Source organism: Zeus faber, assembly GCF_960531495.2.
Source record: "Zeus faber genome assembly, chromosome: 19".
NCBI lineage: Eukaryota > Metazoa > Chordata > Actinopteri > Zeiformes > Zeidae > Zeus > Zeus faber.
The window spans coordinates 6,707,262-6,726,692 of record NC_137206.1 but is presented as its reverse complement, the minus strand read 5'-3'; the positions used below and the strand labels follow the sequence as shown (position 1 = coordinate 6,726,692).

The 19,431-nt window shown below is 45.6% G+C and overlaps 1 protein-coding gene across 1 annotated transcript in view; it reads right to left on the bottom strand.

Moving 5' to 3' along the window:
• Positions 1–19,156, bottom strand: part of LOC307244878 (glycogen debranching enzyme-like) — a gene marked incomplete at its 5' end in the record, with an annotated part of 42,691 nt that extends 23,535 nt beyond the window's left edge. Inside the window, 11 exons of the mRNA XM_080020245.1 lie at positions 219–406; positions 1,463–1,602; positions 2,041–2,138; positions 2,968–3,070; positions 4,281–4,407; positions 4,851–4,962; positions 6,843–7,024; positions 12,558–12,761; positions 14,317–14,486; positions 16,544–16,754; positions 19,072–19,156. Coding sequence (XP_079876371.1) covers positions 219–406; positions 1,463–1,602; positions 2,041–2,138; positions 2,968–3,070; positions 4,281–4,407; positions 4,851–4,962; positions 6,843–7,024; positions 12,558–12,761; positions 14,317–14,486; positions 16,544–16,754; positions 19,072–19,156 — 1,620 coding nt within the window. The remainder of the gene's footprint in view (positions 1–218; positions 407–1,462; positions 1,603–2,040; positions 2,139–2,967; positions 3,071–4,280; positions 4,408–4,850; positions 4,963–6,842; positions 7,025–12,557; positions 12,762–14,316; positions 14,487–16,543; positions 16,755–19,071) is intronic.
• Positions 19,157–19,431: the final 275 nt, after the last annotated feature.

The window sequence follows — 19,431 nt, the reverse complement described above, 5'->3', positions numbered from 1 at the left end:
TCGCCAAGCCTCAACATGGGGCCACTCACAAAGCAAAATAAATACAATTTGGACGTTCGGACAATATATACTTTCATCACAAACAAAAGAACCTAAAACTAACTCAACCCGAAAAAATGTCTTTTTATGCGGTGGAGCACTGTCCATCTGTGACGTTTGAACTGACATGTATGTGGGTGGCAGGTGTGGAGGGGGTCTGAGTCGAGGACGTAGGTTACCTCCACAACGTGCAGAGGGGTGGAGGGGCAGTTGTCCAGGCGGACCCCCGCGAAGTGCTCGGCCGTGATCTCGGTGTACTGCTTCATGTGGGCCCACAGGTAGGGGCAGTCCTCCGGTTTCTCGCCGTAGCGAAGTTTGGCGCTGTCTCCCCAGCAAACCAGCTCCCTGCGCAGGTAGACGTGAGAGCCTTTTGGGGGGTGGCGGTTGACGGGGGAAGGGAAGTGGAGAATTTAGGATCGGAGCCGTTCCGACAATTTTCTCCCCCCCCCCCCCCGCAAAGTCGATAACGCAGTCGAGACGAACAAAAAAGTGCAATTAGGGCTAATGACCCATTTAATTAAAGAGGCGTCGAAAGAACGGAAGTTATTTTCCTGGGCTTCGAAAAAATCAATAAAATGCACAGACACCACAGACGAAAAACATCAAGACAGTAACAGGTAAACCACTCAATCATTTTGCCCTGGCTTTCTGTTGACAAAGTGGACGTATTTGCCCGTGATCCACTCAAAAGTCCACCAGTTTTGGGTCAGGACCCACTAAATACCACTCCCCTTAAACCCCTTTACACCGAATCCGACCACGACGAGAACAAACCATTGATTCCAAAAGCTTTGACTCGGGGACGCATAAAAAATGTGCAAACCATGAGCAGTTTTGGTCCGACACTACTACTGGAAGTCAAGTTTTTATTCTGAGTAGGCTTAAAACGAAGTCACGTACATAAAATAATGAAGCTATTTACGACAACGTCACCATATTCACTATCATAAAATCTCTTTTACGTCAGTAAACTGGGTGTATCTTTAATTTTGTTCTCACATTTTACCTGACATATTTTGTGACGCGAAAGCCGACTGCTGGATGCGTTTTCGGATTCGGTGTGAAACCGGCTAATTTTATATTTTTCAAAATGAAGCAGACTTCACAGTATGTTATTTTATTTGCAGGGCCAAAAGAAGGTTGCGCAACAACAACAACAACAAAAAAATAAAACTGAATTCTGAAATGCTTATGTGTATTTTTCCTTCACGGAGAGAGAAGTTAAAAGTTTAAAACGGGAATTTCCCAGGATAATAATTGCACCAACAAAATAATTCCATCACTAACCCAACCTTTCAGTTACGTTTTGCCTTATATGGTGGTTGCATCGTTTATGTAGTAAAGACCTGTATTACGGGTCACCAGCGCCGTCACATCAAATCAAAAAGGTATCATTGCTATAACTAGCTTCTGATTTTCCCACCTGGCTCGGCAAAGTTCCTGAGGGGGTCGTCGCCCATGACCCAGCCATTGTGGGCCAGGATGTGACACGCCTTGTCTTCCTGGCTCATGAGCTGCATTTCCTGCTCAAAGGTCATTTCGTCGAAGGGGAATGTGAAATATCTGTGGGGAGGGTCGGGGAGACGACAGGATTATTATTATTATTATTATTATTATTTCACTTTGTCTTACAGCTCTCAAGTTAACACCGCGAGCGGTGGGAGCGACCAGCCAGCTTCCTGCAAAGTGTGAAGTTAATGACAGACACCTTCCGGCAAACCCAACCCGAATTATCTTGCGTCGTTACGATGAGTCAGCAGAGAGACGTAAAAAGCGGCATCTTAGTTGTTTTAAATGCCACAGCTACATCCGGAAGTATTATTTCTGCATTCCTCTATCGCTGAGTAGCTCAGTGTTTGAGGCGTGCTTGGCTCATTGATCCCACACGCAGCCCCACGGCCGCTGCACGGCGCTGCAGAGGGATGACCTTTGCGTTGACCTTCCCGCCTGAATATGGGTAAGATCGAACAGAAAGCCGAGGTCGGAGACAACAACAATGACCTGGTGACGAGGGGGCTCCTTCTCGTAGCTGGTCCCAGCTGAGGTCCGTGGTCTGCAAGGCGCTCAAAGACCACGCTTCCCGCGATGCAGTCGGTGGCCTCGGCGGTGAGAGAGAGTAGATTAGTAAGTACACGCCCAGCACAAGCATGTCAGCGTGGTGTGAGCCTCGTTCTCAGGTTAGTTTAACGTTCCACGCAGCTTCAAGGGTGGACTTCATTTTTCCAGTTTAGTTCCATATTTAGTTCTTTATGTTAAGTTCTAAAATTTCTCCATTTCATTTTAAATCAATCATTTTTCCTGACATTTCAATCTTAATTTATGTTTATGCTTATTGTATGAAACACACACACACACACACACACACACACACACACACACACACACACACACACACACACACACACACATATATATTTATACATACACACTATATATATACTGTATATACAGTACACACATAAATACATACACACATATACTGTATATACAGTAAATATACATACATACACACATATATACTGTATATACAGTATATATACACATACATACATACATATATACTGTACATTATTTGATAAATTCAACCTGGACATTGTGAATTCAGTGACTTGACTCTGTTGTTTACATAAGTACTAGTATATAAGTCTAGCCCCTGCTACTGTGTATTTCAATGTTAACATTTTTCCACCAATCAGAGGCGGAAAACATTTATAAGGAATGAAACAATTACATAAGAAAGGATACCATGACGTTAATTGGTCGTAGATTACCACGTTATCATTTTAGTTTGGAGAAAAGGTTTTCCTTGACCGTAATCACTTTCTCTCTCACACACACACACACACACACACACACACACACACACACACACACACACACACACACACACACACACACACACACACACACACACACACACACACACACCTTCTCTGCGTGGTAATTCATCTCCTTGTAGCACTCGGTGTTCAGCTCCTCCAGCCTCCTCCTGAACAGGTTGCAGCACTGCTGTACGTCTGCCTGGCTGTGGCTGTTCAAACGCAGAGAGAAGCACAGGGACGGAAAAGAGGTCAGGAAGAACGGATCCACGGACGTCGAAGACAAGGTTGAGACTTGGGGGAGTGGAATGAGAGTTCTGAGCAGATTTTGTACTGCGTACTCCTACTACTATGTGTTCTTACTAAAATCCTGCATACTTTAGCATGTGCATAAAAATAACAATGGCTTCTTGGACGTACTTAAATATCTCCTCATATAGCTACGCCACTTCCTTCCTGCAGTCAGTCAGTATTCACTACACTAGCGTTCTCAATCCCCACGCCCCCTTAACGTGAAATAACACTATATATACTATATACACTATATATACACCAGCCACGCCCCCTTACCATGAAATAACACTATATATAATACAAAAATACATAGCAACGTGGCATTCCGCAGTGTAGCGCACCAAACCTCACCAGAGCTAATTCTTAATACAGGTACTCCTCACTTCAGGACCTTCCTGTCTAACGACCGTTCGGACGTACGACCTGCTCTCTGACCAGTCTGCATTGTACACTGTGTACGATACCACAGCGTCTCAGCGTCAAGCATCTCATCTCATCACCGTTCTCAGTCTCAGTCTCGTTGCCGCAGTCTCTCAGTATTCACTACACTAGCGTTTGCAATGGCCACGCCCCCTTACCGTGAAATATCACTATATATACTATATATACACACACTATATATATATATCAGCCACGCCCCCTCACCGTGAAATAACACGGGTCCTCGCTTTTCGACCAATTCACTTAACGACCTGGTCCTAGGAACGGAACTCGCTCGTTAAGTGAGGAGTACCTGTATGCATAATATTTGATGCATAGTATGGTTTTGAACATGCTAAACATGCTCACATAGCAATTTGACATACTAAATAATATGCTAGAATCCCCAGAAGATACAACAATCAATTATAATCAATTTTTTTTATTTTTACGTGGTAGAGCCAGGATTCAGTGGAATGGTCAAGGAAGTTGCGCAACAACTTCCTGTTTCTAGTCCTTGACATTGTGTAAGCAGCTAAAAGAGGGGCTGTGCATGCACTCTGCATTGTTTTAATTGTTACAAGATTACGCCGTTGGACTGCACTGAAGCACAGCTGCGGGTAAGTCTCTGAACAGTAACGTGTTCAGTGGGGCCGTGCAGTGAACGTTTGAACAGAGAGCGACAGACTGACAGAGCGGAGGAATCACCTGTGAGGTCTGAAGGCGTGGAGGGCCGACTTCATGTCCACCGTGTTGCCAAAGCGACGGCAATGAGGGTCCTTCACGACACTGAGCTGCTTCCTTCCTCCCGGAGCAGAGCCGGCGGCATCGCTGTCTGAGGAGGGGGTGGGTGGGGGCGGGGGACGGCAATGATGACACGTGGTTTAGCGGAAAGCTGGCTCTCCGCGTGAAAGGTCCATCGCCTTTTTTATTACAGTGGCATTTTGCACGTCGTATTCTGCTGTAATGCAGGAATCCAATTTTTGCGTTATGTATCCGACAACGATTGATTGTGTAGCTTTTTGGGATCTTCATGGTTAATATCATCATTCTGTAAATAACTGGTAATGTATGAAAACTGGCAGGAAATTGTGCTGCTGCACCATAAGTGAGTCAATTTATGCAACGCAAACTCCAAGGAAAATCAAAAGCAGGGCTGCATTTCATTAAGGACCCTGAACCCATGCTGGTAACTTTCAGGCACAATTCTTAACCGGAAAAAAACGTACAAACAAATTGTTCTGTTTGTTGAGCAACAATTTTCTAACCCCAACCCACCTGAACGCAGTAGCTTTCCAAACTGCTCCACCGCCTTCTCCACGCTGACCTGCATGAACTCCCACAGTCTGAGCCTGGGGTACACTTCCTGCCACAGGAGGCCTCGCAGGGCCTAAAGGACACACAGTAAGTAACTTTATTTGTAGAGCACCTTTCAAGAGCGGGGTCACAAAGTGCTTCCCAGAGGTAGATCATCTTCAACATAGATACATGAAACACAATAAAAACAGAAACAAAATAGAAACAGACAAACAGAAAAGTTTAAACCAACGGGTCTTGTGCTGCTTTCTAAAAGTGTTCACAGCGTCCGCAGATCTTAACCCCCAAGGGAGAGAGTTCCCAATCCAGGATCGATCCAGGGGTGTGTTGCTGAGGCAGACGAAAGGGGAGCTGCGGTCGTCAAGACGGGACGATATGAAAGAGTCAGGCAGCATTTTCGTCTCCGCTTGGGACACAACGGGCCTGAGCCTTGCAATGTTTCTCAGCCAGAGAAAAACAAGAGCGAATCAAAAACTTTACATCTTGGTCCAGAGTAAGAGCCTGGTCCACGGCGACGGCTAGATTTATGAAGGAGGATTTAACCTGCGAGGTAAGGGAGGGAGCCAAGACCCTCCCTTATCTTAGGGACAGGAGGAGGAGGGACAGAGACAAGAACAGCTGTTCTATTCTGCATTTAGCTAAGTTTTGGGGTTTTAAAGGGACATATCTGTGAATGTCATCTGGGTAGCAGTGAGCTTCATATTAACTGTCCAGGGTGGAAGCATATTACAAGGCGAACAGAGTCGGACACAACGCAGCGTTTCAGATGACGAAGCGAAGCTGACAACAGACTGCGAAACACCTATCAGAGAGGCAGCAGGAGAACCGCTGCCGGGCTGAAGCAGGGAGGCCCACCCGCCGTTCAAGTCTCCCAACCAGGATACGTTGATCCATAGCATCGAAAGCTGCACTGAGGTCAAACATCGCCAACGCCGAGCTTTTCCCTGCGTCACCGTGCATCACAATATCATTTGAGACTCTGAGAAGAGCGGGAGCCAGACTGAAACTCATCGAGAATATTGTGCTCATCTATTGCAGTTTGTGATCTGCTTAGCAACCACTTACAAAAATTTGGAGATGGGCCAGTAATTTACAGTAGGGGGAGAGATGGATCAAGGTCAGAGTTCTGGCTGTGGTGCGCTGACATGGCCAGAGTTGTTATTGTCACCTTAAACGATAAGGTACGCTGGCCACAAGTATCAATAATAAATGACGATTACTATAATAATAATGTTGAAAATAATCATCTCGGGCGCAGGAGGAATGGCGTTCCACTGCTGGTCGGCGCTGACCCCCTCTGCAAGACCGACAAACATTAAGAAATCTCCCAGCCCCGCGTGGGCGCTGATTGGGCCGATTCGAGGATGGAAAGGGAACCGTGCTGTCGTCCGCAGCCGGTGCTTGACCACGCCCCTTTGTCCGCCACATCAAGTTAAAGAGTTATTTGGGCCGAAAGGAGCGTGTGATGGAGATGATGGGGGGGGGGTTCGATCTGAAGTCGTTAATCTTGCCCACAAAGAACAAAAGAAAAAAGTTTCCTCACTAGGACAGAATTGGAACAGCAGGTGGTGCAGGAGTAACAATATTGCTAATAGTGTCAAATCAAACTTTGCAATTGTGACGATTGTTAGACACAAGATCAGGGAAACAGGTCGCTCGGGCGTCCTTTACCATATGATCAAAAGACATTAAAAGTCATTTCAAATGAAGACAGTGGACGTGCAGTCGGGTGGATTTCCATAGGCGTTCGACTCTCCTACAGTCTCTCTTAAGGGAGTGAATTGTCTTTTATCCAAAGGGAGGACTTGATCAGAGGAGCTGATCTGATCTCAATAGGGGCCACTTCATCCATCACATAAAATAGATGATTTTCAAGAGACTCCTCAAGGTTTGACCGCTGCTATTTGTGTTTACAGCCTCTGTGAGAGGACCGTGGTGTGGCGTTGGACTCACGTTGATGTGCTGCTCATTCTGTATGAGGGGCGGCAGACCCCGCTCAGTATAATTTCCGTCGGCGACGTCGCAGCTGAGGTGCCACAGGGCTCTGTCCAGGACCCACGCTGGCTTCAGGTGGGGAGAGTTAACCAGGTTGTAGCCGCACTCGGGGTGCAGTCGGATCCACTCGCTGTTGGCCGCTGTGGAGGCAAAAACACGTCAGACTCAAGGTCAAGTCAAGTCTGTTTATACAGCACTTCACCCCCGGTACAGTTTCAAGGGGAAACACAACCCCACATTTCACATTGAAATCAACGGCGTCATCTTGACTCAAACCCCACCTGGGCAAGGAAAAACCCCCATAGAAGCTCCAAGTGTTTATGTGTCCTTTGTAAGAACAATGCTGATTAAAAGAAAAGGTATAGACTAGATAGACTTGGACCATCAGGGTGGGCCAGGCCCAGATGAATGGCTTCTTCTACAGGTATGTTTTTAGGACAATCGATGGCATCTCTTAAACTGTCCTGGCCTGGTAGAATTGCTCACGGGCGGCACTTCAGAGTGCTCAAGGGGAAATTAACCCCCCTCCCCATCCCGATCTGGTACTTCAACACTTCCCTGTTGCTCTGGGTGACACTCATTTACTGAGTGCTGAGGGCGTGACAAAAAGGGCCCCTCACAGGCAAACAGCCGAGGAGAAAGGGATAATAAACTTCAAAAGCTCTGGGACGCGCGCCTCCTCTATCATCATTACCCTGTTGCCAACTTGCGACATGGAAAGAAACCAAGCGACTGACAGTGCAGGTGCAGGGCAGGTGAAGTTCAAGGGCCGTCTTCACTTGAAACCCGCGATTTATCCCCTGAGCTATTAAAGTGTTAAATATGGTCGGGAAATAGTCTTCTATTCTTGTTTGATGATGTACCGGTGATTCATCTTGTATCAAGCGTGTGATGTTGTGACATTGCCGTTGCCAGTGGTGGAAAAAGTACTCAAAAGCTACACATGAGTAAAGGTGCAGATATCTTTTAAAAAAAAACAAAAACCTACTCTGGTCAAAGTGAGTCACTCATTAGAATACTACTTGAGTAAGAGTCTTAAAGTAGATGATATTAAAGGTACTTAAGCATCAAATATGGTATTAAATGTACTTGAGTATCAAAATTTTAAGTAAATTCTGTGGAGAAAATAAAGCTTGACTTTTTTTGCAGTGAGGCACTTCATTCGGTAAGAAGCATCTTTCACACACACAAAAAAAAACAATTTTTGTAATTATGGCAGACGGGTGTTGTCTCCATCAGTCGTAGCAGGTGCAGCATCACTGCTGGAGGAGGCCGTCGCTGTGTGGTTGCTGGTTGTGGCTCTCTGGGACATGCCTGTGCTTGTTCAGTAGGAGTGCAACAAAGACACAACTTAACACGGCCGGGTCTCCGTGACAAATCCCGCCATCCCCCAAAGCGCGGACAAAAAAAACGAAACAACCCGCTGCAACGCTTAAAAAGTAGCCCAATTCCACGAGAAAATCGCGGCCCCTGCAACTGAACACGGGCTCGAGAGTGTTTGTTTACACTTAGCTCGCTGGCTAGACGTGACCCTTGATTCACTAACATGAACCCCGTGATAACTGGATTTCACTAACATCATCGGCTCCAAGTTTTCCTCCTATTTTATTTTGTGGCGAGTAACAGGGTGTTCAGGTGTTCAGTGGAAATGTATTGGCGTCAAAGTAAACTTTTTTGGGGCGACAGAAAATTACTAACTAATAACTCAACAACCAAAAATACGGAACAAAACAACACAAGGAACGTGCGCGGTAGGGACAATTTCTCTGTGACTTTGTAACCCCCTGTTCCCCCGTCCCCATCGACAGTTTGCCTAGAGCGGCAAAATGGCTAGAGCCTGCCCTGTAGAGGGGGTATGCAGCTGGAGGTTGAATATATGGTACCGGACTGTAAAACAGTCTGGGAACCACTGCTTTACACCACTGGCTGTGGCATTATGTTATTGCTAGAAGGATAATATTATGACATCTTACTCCAGTGGAGGGCTCCTTGTCGTGCCGTCAACTACTGTCTTCGTGTTGGTTGCTGTATATGCTGCTGTGTACAGTACTGTCATCACTGCTGCAACAGAATTTCACCATTATAAGATTTGACTTGACTTGGCAGTACACGTGGACCCCCTCTCTTAATTAGGATTTGGCTATTTCAGCCAAACCTGTTACTGATTGTGTATAAAAAGCAAACGTACAGGCATTCAATCTCCATGGACAAACACTGGTAGTAAACTGAGCAATACTGAGGAGCTTAGTGACGCTTAGGGCGCCACCTTTCCAACAAAGGGAGTTTGTCAAATGTTTACCCTCTTAATGCGGCTCTAGTAAACTGTGGGTGCTGTTGTCAAGACATTGAAACATGTCGGAGCAAAAACAACTCAACCGTGAAGTGGGAGAAGACACAAACTGGCAGAACGGGATCAGTGTTGAAGCCTGCAGCGCCTCAAAAGCATCGTTCCTCATCTGAAACGCTCACTACAAAGTGCCAGCTGCTCCTGCAAACTGCCCCTGTAAGCAATGCCAGCACGAGGGCTGCTCATCTGAAGCTTTGTGAAATGGAAATACCGATGCAAAATGGCAAGCGTCAGCTGGACCGGTGCAAAGCTGACGTGCTATTGGAATCTGGAGTGGTGAAAATATTTTCTCTGGAGTGATGGCAGTCGAACAGTTGAGACTTTGTCTGGCAATGGAGTGACAACTTTAACATTTGGTGGAGGACAAATCCCCATCCAAGGCTGTTTTTTTTAAATGGCTCAGGACCAGTCGTTCAAGTGAGAGGACATCTTGGGAGTGACTTTGTGTTCAACGTGGTGTTTGTGGACCCTTTTCCTGTTTCAGCATGACAACAAAGCCCCGGTGCTTAAAGGGAGGTTAGAAATGGTGACAGAAATGGTATTTCCAGACCCGTTGACTGGCCCTTCACAGATTCCCAAAACTCAACCCAAACTCAAACCTATCGAACACCCTGATGAGTTGGAACGCCGTCGGTGAGCCAGATCCTATCGCACAGCAGCTGGTGGTAAAACCTTCCCTGAAGTGTGCAGGCTGGCTGTTATATATGGCAAGCTGTTTTAACATTTAATCCATAGGACGAACTAGTCACTTTTTAAAAGTTACTCGTACTAATATTTGAGTTACTAGTTGCTATTCCAACAGTTAGGGGTAACTATTTTAGTTTTACTAGTCAAGATGTATTGGGTACTAGTACTTATTTATTAGATACTAGTAACTATTCCAACTGCTACTAGAAACTTTAGCAATGTTTCTAGTAACAATTTGGACAATTTTGTCATTGTTTCCTATGGGGTGCCGTGTTTGAGATATCAAATATTTGCCTCCGACTAGTACTGTATCTATTCAGATTGTTTCTAGTATCTATTTCAATTTTACTAGTTACAATTAATTTAGTACTTATTCATCAGTGGCTGGTGCCTTTTCTTGCTGTTGCGCGTAACATTTCTTGTTTTGTGTTAAAACGGCTCGCCATAGCTAAAGCATAAAAAGACACACGCACTGTGCAAAAACGTACAAACTGTTTCTGCTAATACAGCTTTTCAGATATGACTTCCACAGAAGTCTATTTGAACCTGTGTTTAAAACAGCGTTGTTTTTGGTTGTGGCTCAAGGTGCGTAAGGGTTGCATGCATCTTAGAATAGCACACACACACACACACACACACACACACACACACACACACACACACACACACACACACACACACACACACACACACACACACACACACACACACACACACACACACACACACACACACACACACACACCAGTGATCTCTGCTAAGCTCCAGTGTAGAGATAGTGTTTCACGTTGGGAATGTGCGACAGTGTGACCTTCTGGTTACCAGCCACAAGGAATTTCTCTGGACCAATCACCCCTGTAGCAACAGGGCCAACAACCTTTGCATGTACGGTTCATAGAGTGATACATAGAAGTACTGACTCCAAAGGAACTAATCACCAAAATTATTCCAACAGCCCGGCATGAATAAGGAAAGACAAATTTGACATCCCTGTTTTGCATCCTAAAACAGGAAAAGCCCAGGTGAGAGCAATTACAATCAGGATCAGATGAGTCGGGGGAAGTTTGTATAAAGTGCAAAAACAGAAAAAAAAAACACAACTTAGACGTTGGGCGGACATTCTGTCAAAACTGGCTTGAGGCCATTACTATAATAATGCTATTCAGCAGTTGACGACATAATCAACCCCAGAGACAATTGAAATCAAACCATTTATTCCACCCAAATCAAATTTAGCACATTACTCTGCTGTCAAATCATTTTAAATCAATTCTTTATTCTCACCACGCATTGATAACACGATTGTGTTATTACTTGTGTTCTATCAATATATTGGAATGATAGCTAGAAGTGGTCCGCTGTCACATTGAGGAGGTAACAGAATCTTGGAGATGGTAGTGTTAATGTGTGACAGGGTAACCCCATCCCAGGCCGCTGTAGGTTGTTTCAGCAAACTGGGCCACTTAAAATAGGGCCCTGAGTCTATCCTTAGTTTATTGAGGCAGGGCCCAGGGTCTTACGGGGGAGGCAGAGAGTGAGAAAAGTGAAATAATTGCTCGCCTCTTCGACGTGTCTTTGTCACAACTGTTGAAACTCAACTATTGCAGCAGTTCTTGATGATTTAAGAATGAATAAAGAGTTGCATTGCAGGCTGAGAACTTGAACTCCACTTGCAGACTAACTCTGTCCTGAACGCAATGGCGTACAAATACTCTGTGTTGTATGCCCAGCATGCTGACAGCACAGGTTAAAAAAAAACAATAACCAAAAAAAAAGAAACTCAACAAAAAAGGAAAAAAAAAATGGATTTAGATCAAAAATTGTCAACGGAGCAAAATGATGGTGAGATAATTTCACTTGCTTAGAACAAGAGAAGATCTTAAATGATCTTGATCTTATGAAACAACTGACGGACCATTGTATTAGTATAATAATGGAATGGTCTTAAAATACTCTGTATATTCTTCTGATCTCTGTTGTGAAAAGCTACTTAATTCCCTTAAAGAAAACACTATTTTTAATTCTAGAGTTTAAGATATCAATTACGACATATTGTCTCAGACCAACTACATCATTGTAAACCCTGAGTCTAGGCCAGTGGACTTATCTTAAACAGAAAATATATCATATTCCGGATTCTTGGGCAGTCTTTGGAAGCGCTAGGCCACGTGGGCACTTGGCGACGCAGATGTTGCATTTCTTTTGCCGGCCTCGGATCGGAATGTGATGGACGCGCGGCGACCTTTAGCACCCTGTGAAGGTGGAGGTGGAGACATACAGTGGGAGGACGAAATGCTTTTCAGTTGAGGGGATCCTCCCCTCCCGGTCTGTCCGTCTGACCTTTAGAGAGAACAGCGGCTAAATGCTGGAAGGGAAACCGAGAAAGCGATGCAAGAGCCACGGCCGCAGCTGAAAGGTCTGCCAGGTGGAAAAGGCCAACTCTGGTGGCAGGTTTATATTTTTCGACTTGCTGTCTTGCTACAGTTGGTGCCCGCCGCTACCGATTCACGTGACATTGCTCGAGTTGTGCGCCAAAGGACTTTCGCTCCGATTTTTGGCATCTTCAACTTCTGTCGTACGTTTCCCTCTGGACAGGCTGCGTCTAGCCTTATGTACAGTTGGATCTGTGCTCATCCTACCTGTGTGATTGTAGACCACGTCGGTGATGCAGATCATGCTCCACTCTTTCCTCAGCCTCTCCACCAGATCACCAACATCCGACCAGGTGTAGCGCTTCCCCTCGGGGGAGAACGCAGGGTTGAGTGCCAACTGGTCGGCCAAGGAGTAGCAGGAGCGAGAGAGGCCCGGCTTCTGAAGCGGGGTGAGGTGGATCATGTTGTAGCCTAGAGTGGGCCAGGACCAAGGTGAAGCAAGTTTAACACCTTAATACCATGTGAAAGACAATCTGCGAGGGATTTTCTGATCATGAACTCTGAGCTCTTTCTGATCACCAGCTCCATAAATCTGGGTTTAGAGATTAAAGAGATTAAATTAAATTTATTGGGGTATTTGCTCCATTAACAAAAACAATTAAAGGATTGGTTTGCAATTTTTCAACTCAGGCCTTATGAAAATGTCGGTATCCATTATTTATAACTTTTCATAGTCATACCTCGCTGAACGCTTTACAATTGAGACTTGGCTGCAGCTTCTCACTGTGTTTAAATGCAGTCTGAGGAGACATTATGTCTGCATTAAAAACATTCATCTATTTTTTTTTCCAAACCGGAATCTCTCATTATATTCAGTGTATTGTTTTGAATGACGGAAATATGACGCTTTATTGAAAACTATTTTTTGCAATGACTGCAAAGTCAAAACAGCTGATTAGTGCAAAATAGTGCCAAGTGAAAAATAGGAGTCAATAAAACCCTGAATTAAATGCACGGTTTCCAACCATCTTTGGTGTCGGTGTAACATATAAAGAATGTCGGACAATGGTGTGAGCTTCCTGTTTATCCCCTTAAGGTGGCATTTGTAAGAAGTAATAATGTAATAACGATGCAAAATGTAATTACTGTGTATAACGTCATAAAAAATGTAATACAAACTCATAATGTTATAACTGGTCAATAATGTAATAAAACTGCTGAGCAGATAACGTGATAAGTTTTGGTGCAAATTGTTGGTGCAAATTAGTGCTACAGCAGCTCTTCTGTGGGATCGGACCAGACAAGTTAGACTTCACTCCCCACATACATCAATGAGCCTTGGACGTCCATGACCCTTTCCTGGTAAGTGAGATTTTGAGCGGTCCATCCAGCTCATGTAGTATAGGGTTTTGTTTTGATTCCTGCTGGGGCCACCCATACATCTGTATGCGCCCACACTAATATTAGTTTTTATGGATAAAAGCATCCACTGAATCACATGTAAATATATCTACATCAGAAGCTGATATAGTGCAATAAAAGAAAAATAGAATGTAACCTACATTTCGGGCCTTCTGTGACATTTCAAACCATTAAAATAGTGATTTTATTGTGTTATTATTACACATGACCTAATGTATGTATAATGTAATAAGTTATTTCAATATGTGCAAAAAGTTATTACATTATCTGCTCAGAACTTTTATTACATTATCAACCAGTTATTACATGTATTTATGTTATTACTTTTTTCATTACATTATGCACAGTAATTATATTTTGCATCGTAATTACGTTATCAGTTCTTACATGGCTTGCAAACAGTTTTGTGACTTTGAAGGTAAGTACCGATGAGTCATCCAGAATAGTTTCAGGCCGATCCGAGGCCTCGAAATACCCAGACAGCTGTGTGTCAGCATCGTTTACGAGAAAAATGAATGGAGATTTTACTCCAGAAACGGATACAACCACACCTACATTTCAGCTCTACTGCCCTTTAACAAGAACAAAAAAAATAAATCCTTACCAGTCTCTTTGGCGACCCTGAGCCTGTCAGACCATTCATCCAGGGGGCCCAGGCACTTTGCCAGATAGGTCTGGATGGTAATGCAGTCCAGCGGGAGAACGTGATCGTCGTCTCCGACCCTGAGCACGGGGTCCACCACAATGTACCCACTGCCCACCCTCTCATCGTCCCTGTCAGAAGTGAAAGCACAGCAGTAATAAAATGATGCATGTTTTCCCAAGTGCACGCTGATACATGACAAACACATGTTCACGCCGCGAAACCGGGGTCAGATCCCCTCCACCATAAAAGTAACCTCAACCAACAAAGTTTCCTGGTATTGTTATGACGCAACACAACACCAGAGACCGACAACTCAGGTTGGTTGTAGGGGCACTACACCCATAGCATTCAACTGTCATCTCTATACCATCTCCATGAACCCCCCATTCGAGTTCAGGACGCTAGCGAGGTCTTTTTGACGTACTGGAAAACGATTCTCGACATCTCACTGAAGAAGGAAGAGACGTGGCCGAAAGATAATACGCTTGCCTTTCCGACCAACACCAAATATATGCATAGTGGAGGTTGATACAGATGACAAAATTGAGTTTGCAGTGAAGTTGCGGAATTTTCCTCAGCGACGAATATGGCACCATCCTCCTGCACCGCGCCGCATGTTTAAACTGTTTCTGTGTTTGCGTCAATCATCTTTTGCGTTTTGTCGATCTTGTGGTTTCCAAATCTGGATTGTGGGTCCATTTCTAGTCGGCCATGGGCACATGCATCCACTTCTTCAAAAATCGAAATGAATTTACGATACTGTGCTACAACTTCAGTTTCCAGCTGCTCCATGTAGCTGTCATGACCTCATGTCACAAACCTCCTCCAGCTCACACCACCACACGGCTGTTGGCCAGGTCAAATCCAAGCCGAGCTAATCTTGACCATGACTTGCAAACTTCCCACATCAAAACTGCTCCCTCTTTTTTTTTTTTTTTTTTTAAACAGCGAAAAAAATTATTATGGATTCTATTATTTTTGTGAAATAAATCAGAATGGTTCACATCTTAAATTTTGTTTCAGTTATGACCTAATGACTTTGGACAAATGTGGATCCCAGGCCGAGAGCAGAAGAGCAAAGCCTGATTCCGCCTGCTACAAAACCCCCCTAACGCAAGAATGCGTTTGATGCCGGGGTCGGACGACACAAATTCAGCTCCGTTTTGACCCGGTTTTGTCGTGGCCGACAAACTTCCGCCGTCGGGCCCGAATATGAACATTGGGAACGACGAACGGGCGTCTTGAGCCGTGCAGTGCGACGTGATCGACGAATGCCCCACGACACCCCGACGAAAAGACTAGCATGTCCGGGTTTTTGTATTTTCCTGCCGAGTTCTACGACGCAGAGCGCTCTAGGTGCACTTAGCTGTACGTAAACATGGCAAGGAGATGGGACACCGCTGTTGCCGCGGGGGCTGCCCCTTGTTCCGACACCCCTTAATTCTGAAACCCCAAAAATGTCCCACCGCACCCGGGAAGATCCGATGACGTCATTCTGCATAATAATGAGCCATGTGCTCCGGGCGCGTTCGGGGAACCGGGCTCCGTCAGCGGAGGGAAGCGAGTCGGTCTGGGAGGAAGCGGGGAGACGGGGAGGTGGAAAACTAAACCGATTCCGATTGTACGTCCGAAATGTTGCCGAAACAGATTCTCCAAACGATCGGATATACACTGGAACGGGTCCACAATCTCCTTTTCTTTCCGGAAAACAAGACCGCCAGCATCACGCATAGCTCTTCCGTAGCCATGTTTTTCGGTCGGGGGTCAATACTCATAGTGTTGCCAGTCTCTCGACCAAGGCACGGCAAGAATGTACGGCACAACGCTCGCCTCATCTGACACGGTGACCATCGTGAGAGACAAAAGTATGGTGTAGTCTGATCCAGGCATTATACACTTTTACATACACGGAATCCATCACAAACCGAATACACCCGCAGCCAAAATGTACAATGGCATACACACAAAGGAATGAAGACATGAAAGCTGGATTATGCTTCTCCCTCTGCACGTAAACAAACGTGCACGGGCGTCATTCAGAGGTGTGATGTGAGCCTCTTCCAAGCTGTGGTTACCCCATCGCCCCCTTCCCTCCCTGGCTCCGCAGAGAGGTCTACGTGTAGGTTTGGAGAAGCGTAATTCAGGCTTGGAACCTATTGTGTCTGTGTGTGTGTGTTCTACCTACCCGCAGCCAAAATAGTACTGGTAGGAACCGGCTACCTGCAGGTCCAATCTGCAGTACTTGTCGCAGTCGTCCTCCCTGCCTGTGGGGTTCACCCATTCCAAGGCACGGAACCTGAGCCGGTCGTACCCCTTGCCCTCGGCCGGGTAGTTGGTGTGAACACGCACGTGCTTCCCCTGCAGGGTCGGGCCCAAACGGAACTGGAGTTCAAAGCCTGGAGGGGGAAGTGGGTCGAGCGGTCACCAGATATGATGACGGGCAGGACAAAATTTGTTTCATGAGTGTTAGTAACCTTCACTGAGGTTACAGAACTTACGACTGTTCCTGGGCCTTTGGGACAGAATAGACCTATTTCGGTTGCGACACCAATGTCTTTACGAAAGGTATACGTTCACTGGGATCATAATCTCTATTTGTGACTTGCAGCCTTATGTGGCAGCGATAGGCCCCCACCTCTGGCTCGAATGCAAATGGTTTACTTTTTACTTTTCAAACTGATTCCTAACAATCCGAACTAATTGTCATGACCTGACTTGAGTCAGACTGAATGAGCTCCCGGTGATGTCACGGGAACAATTTGAGCTCCGACAGCGAAGTTGGGGCTCACGTAATTGACGCTATCACCGTTTGTCGTCGCCTAATCCTAGAAAGATTTGGGGAACACGCCTCTGAATCACCCCAAACAGAATCACTGATGAGCCTAAAAACATAAACAACATAAAAAAAGAAAAAATGCGTCAAAAATACATAGCAACGTGGCATTCCGCAGTGTAGCGCACCAAACCTCACCAGAGCTAATTCTTAATACAGGTACTCCTCACTTCAGGACCTTCCTGTCTAACGACCGTTCGGACGTACGACCTGCTCTCTGACCAGTCTGCATTGTACACTGTGTACGATACCACAGCGTCTCAGCGTCAAGCATCTCATCTCATCACCGTTCTCAGTCTCAGTCTCGTTGCCGCAGTCTCTCAGTATTCACTACACTAGCGTTTGCAATGGCCACGCCCCCTTACCGTGAAATAACACTATATACACTATATATACTATATATACACACACTATATATATATATATATATCAGCCACGCCCCCTTGCTGTGAAATAACACGGGTCCTCGCTTATCAACCAATTCACTTAACAACCTGGTCCTAGGAACTAAATGCGCTCGTTAAGTGAGGTGTACCTGTGTATGTAAATGTGGGTAACTGGCAAATTAAATTGATTCTGAGGCTGTGAAACACCAACAAGGCCATACATTTGTAGTATCCGCATATACATTTTTAATCAAATAAAACATTGGCGTAATTGACCAGGCATAAGGCTTAACGTAGAACCACCTCTCGCCAATTTGTGGCCAGAACATTAAGGTCTATAAGCCTGGGAACCAGACGAATCTCAGCTCATGTTTCATATGTTGCAGAATGCAGAATACCTCTAGCCACCCTCCCATTCAAACAGATTTCCACCCCACCTTACCAGGGTCGGGCCAATCACAAGCGCTTATCTAACATGAGGCGGGTTTGATATGACGACGATGCAGAGCCATTGACGCACCTTACCAAGATGGCTGCCGCTGATGTGGCACGGTCTGTTGACGTTTGCAACAGCATGAAACAAACTGGACGTATTATTTTCTCTAAAAAGCTTTTTGCTGATAAGAAAGATGTTTGTCATACTTCTGACGGGATTTGGTCAAAGTCTAATTTACCAACTCACTTGCTCAGCGTCACACGTTCCGTTGCTCTGATTGGTTGTAGGTCTATCCAATGCTCTGATTGGTTGTAGGTCTATCCAATGCTCTGATTGGTTGTAGGTCTATCCAATGCTTTGATTGGTTGTAGCTCTTTCCAATGCTTTGATTGGTTCCAATGCGTCCAGACACATTTTGGTCTGCGCCCCGTTGGTAACACCCCTTGGAGATTTAAATGAAAGGAGAGATTCCAGACCGATATGCAGCTGTGAATTGGTCTGGCGATGCCAGGGGAGAGGTCTCTAGCTCCTGACGACAAACTCTAACACTTTAGGCAGATGATTGAAACTGGTAATCTGTAAGATTATTCTGTAGAGAAAAAAAATCCCATATTTGATTTCTATTTTATTTTTTTTATTTTTTATATATATATAAAATTCCGGGACTTGCAGTGCAATGCACCCAACAGGGTTGGACCGCCTCTTATGGATTACCACTTTAAAGTAATAACCTTATCAGACAGTTTTCATTTCATTCCCGTTTCCGTAAATGTCACCTAAAAAGGTTCCCCAATCCCGAACCAAAATGGAGGCGAACTCCAGCAACTCAGTGTCCAGACAAAGTTTATGTGGAACATTTAACAAGCACAATTTCTGCCAAGTCGCGGCCTCCTGGCGGCCAGGAGATAGAGAGCTCCAGTTCGACAAGAAGTGAACGCCATCAATCTGTACCTTCACGTCCGGTGAGGCCTCGGGGGCCACGAAGGGCAGGACATTTAAACGATACAACGTCGACATCACGATCCAAATGAAGTCAGCAAGTCGACGGCCCACGGTACCTTGCTCCAGGCGGAACAGAGTTCTCTCCAGTCGTTCCATGTCGTTGAGGGGCAGCACTCGGCTCTGTCTGGTGGCCCGGACCATTTTGGCGCAGCTTTTTTAAGGCTGCCCTTTACATGCGCGCAGGGCCAGGTCTCCGGATTCCACCGCCCGCCGACGCGCACACCCACGCCCACACCCACGCCCACACCCACCCGCTGCAGCTGGAAACACCAACAGCGTGCGGTTGCACCGAAATGTCGTCGCCCCGTCGAGTCCAGCGACCGTGTGCTCCGCAGTCCCCACCCTGCGCGACATGAACACCCGCGCGTAAACTTGGGGCGCTGATCGGTTTCATTTGATTTTATTGATTATTTTAT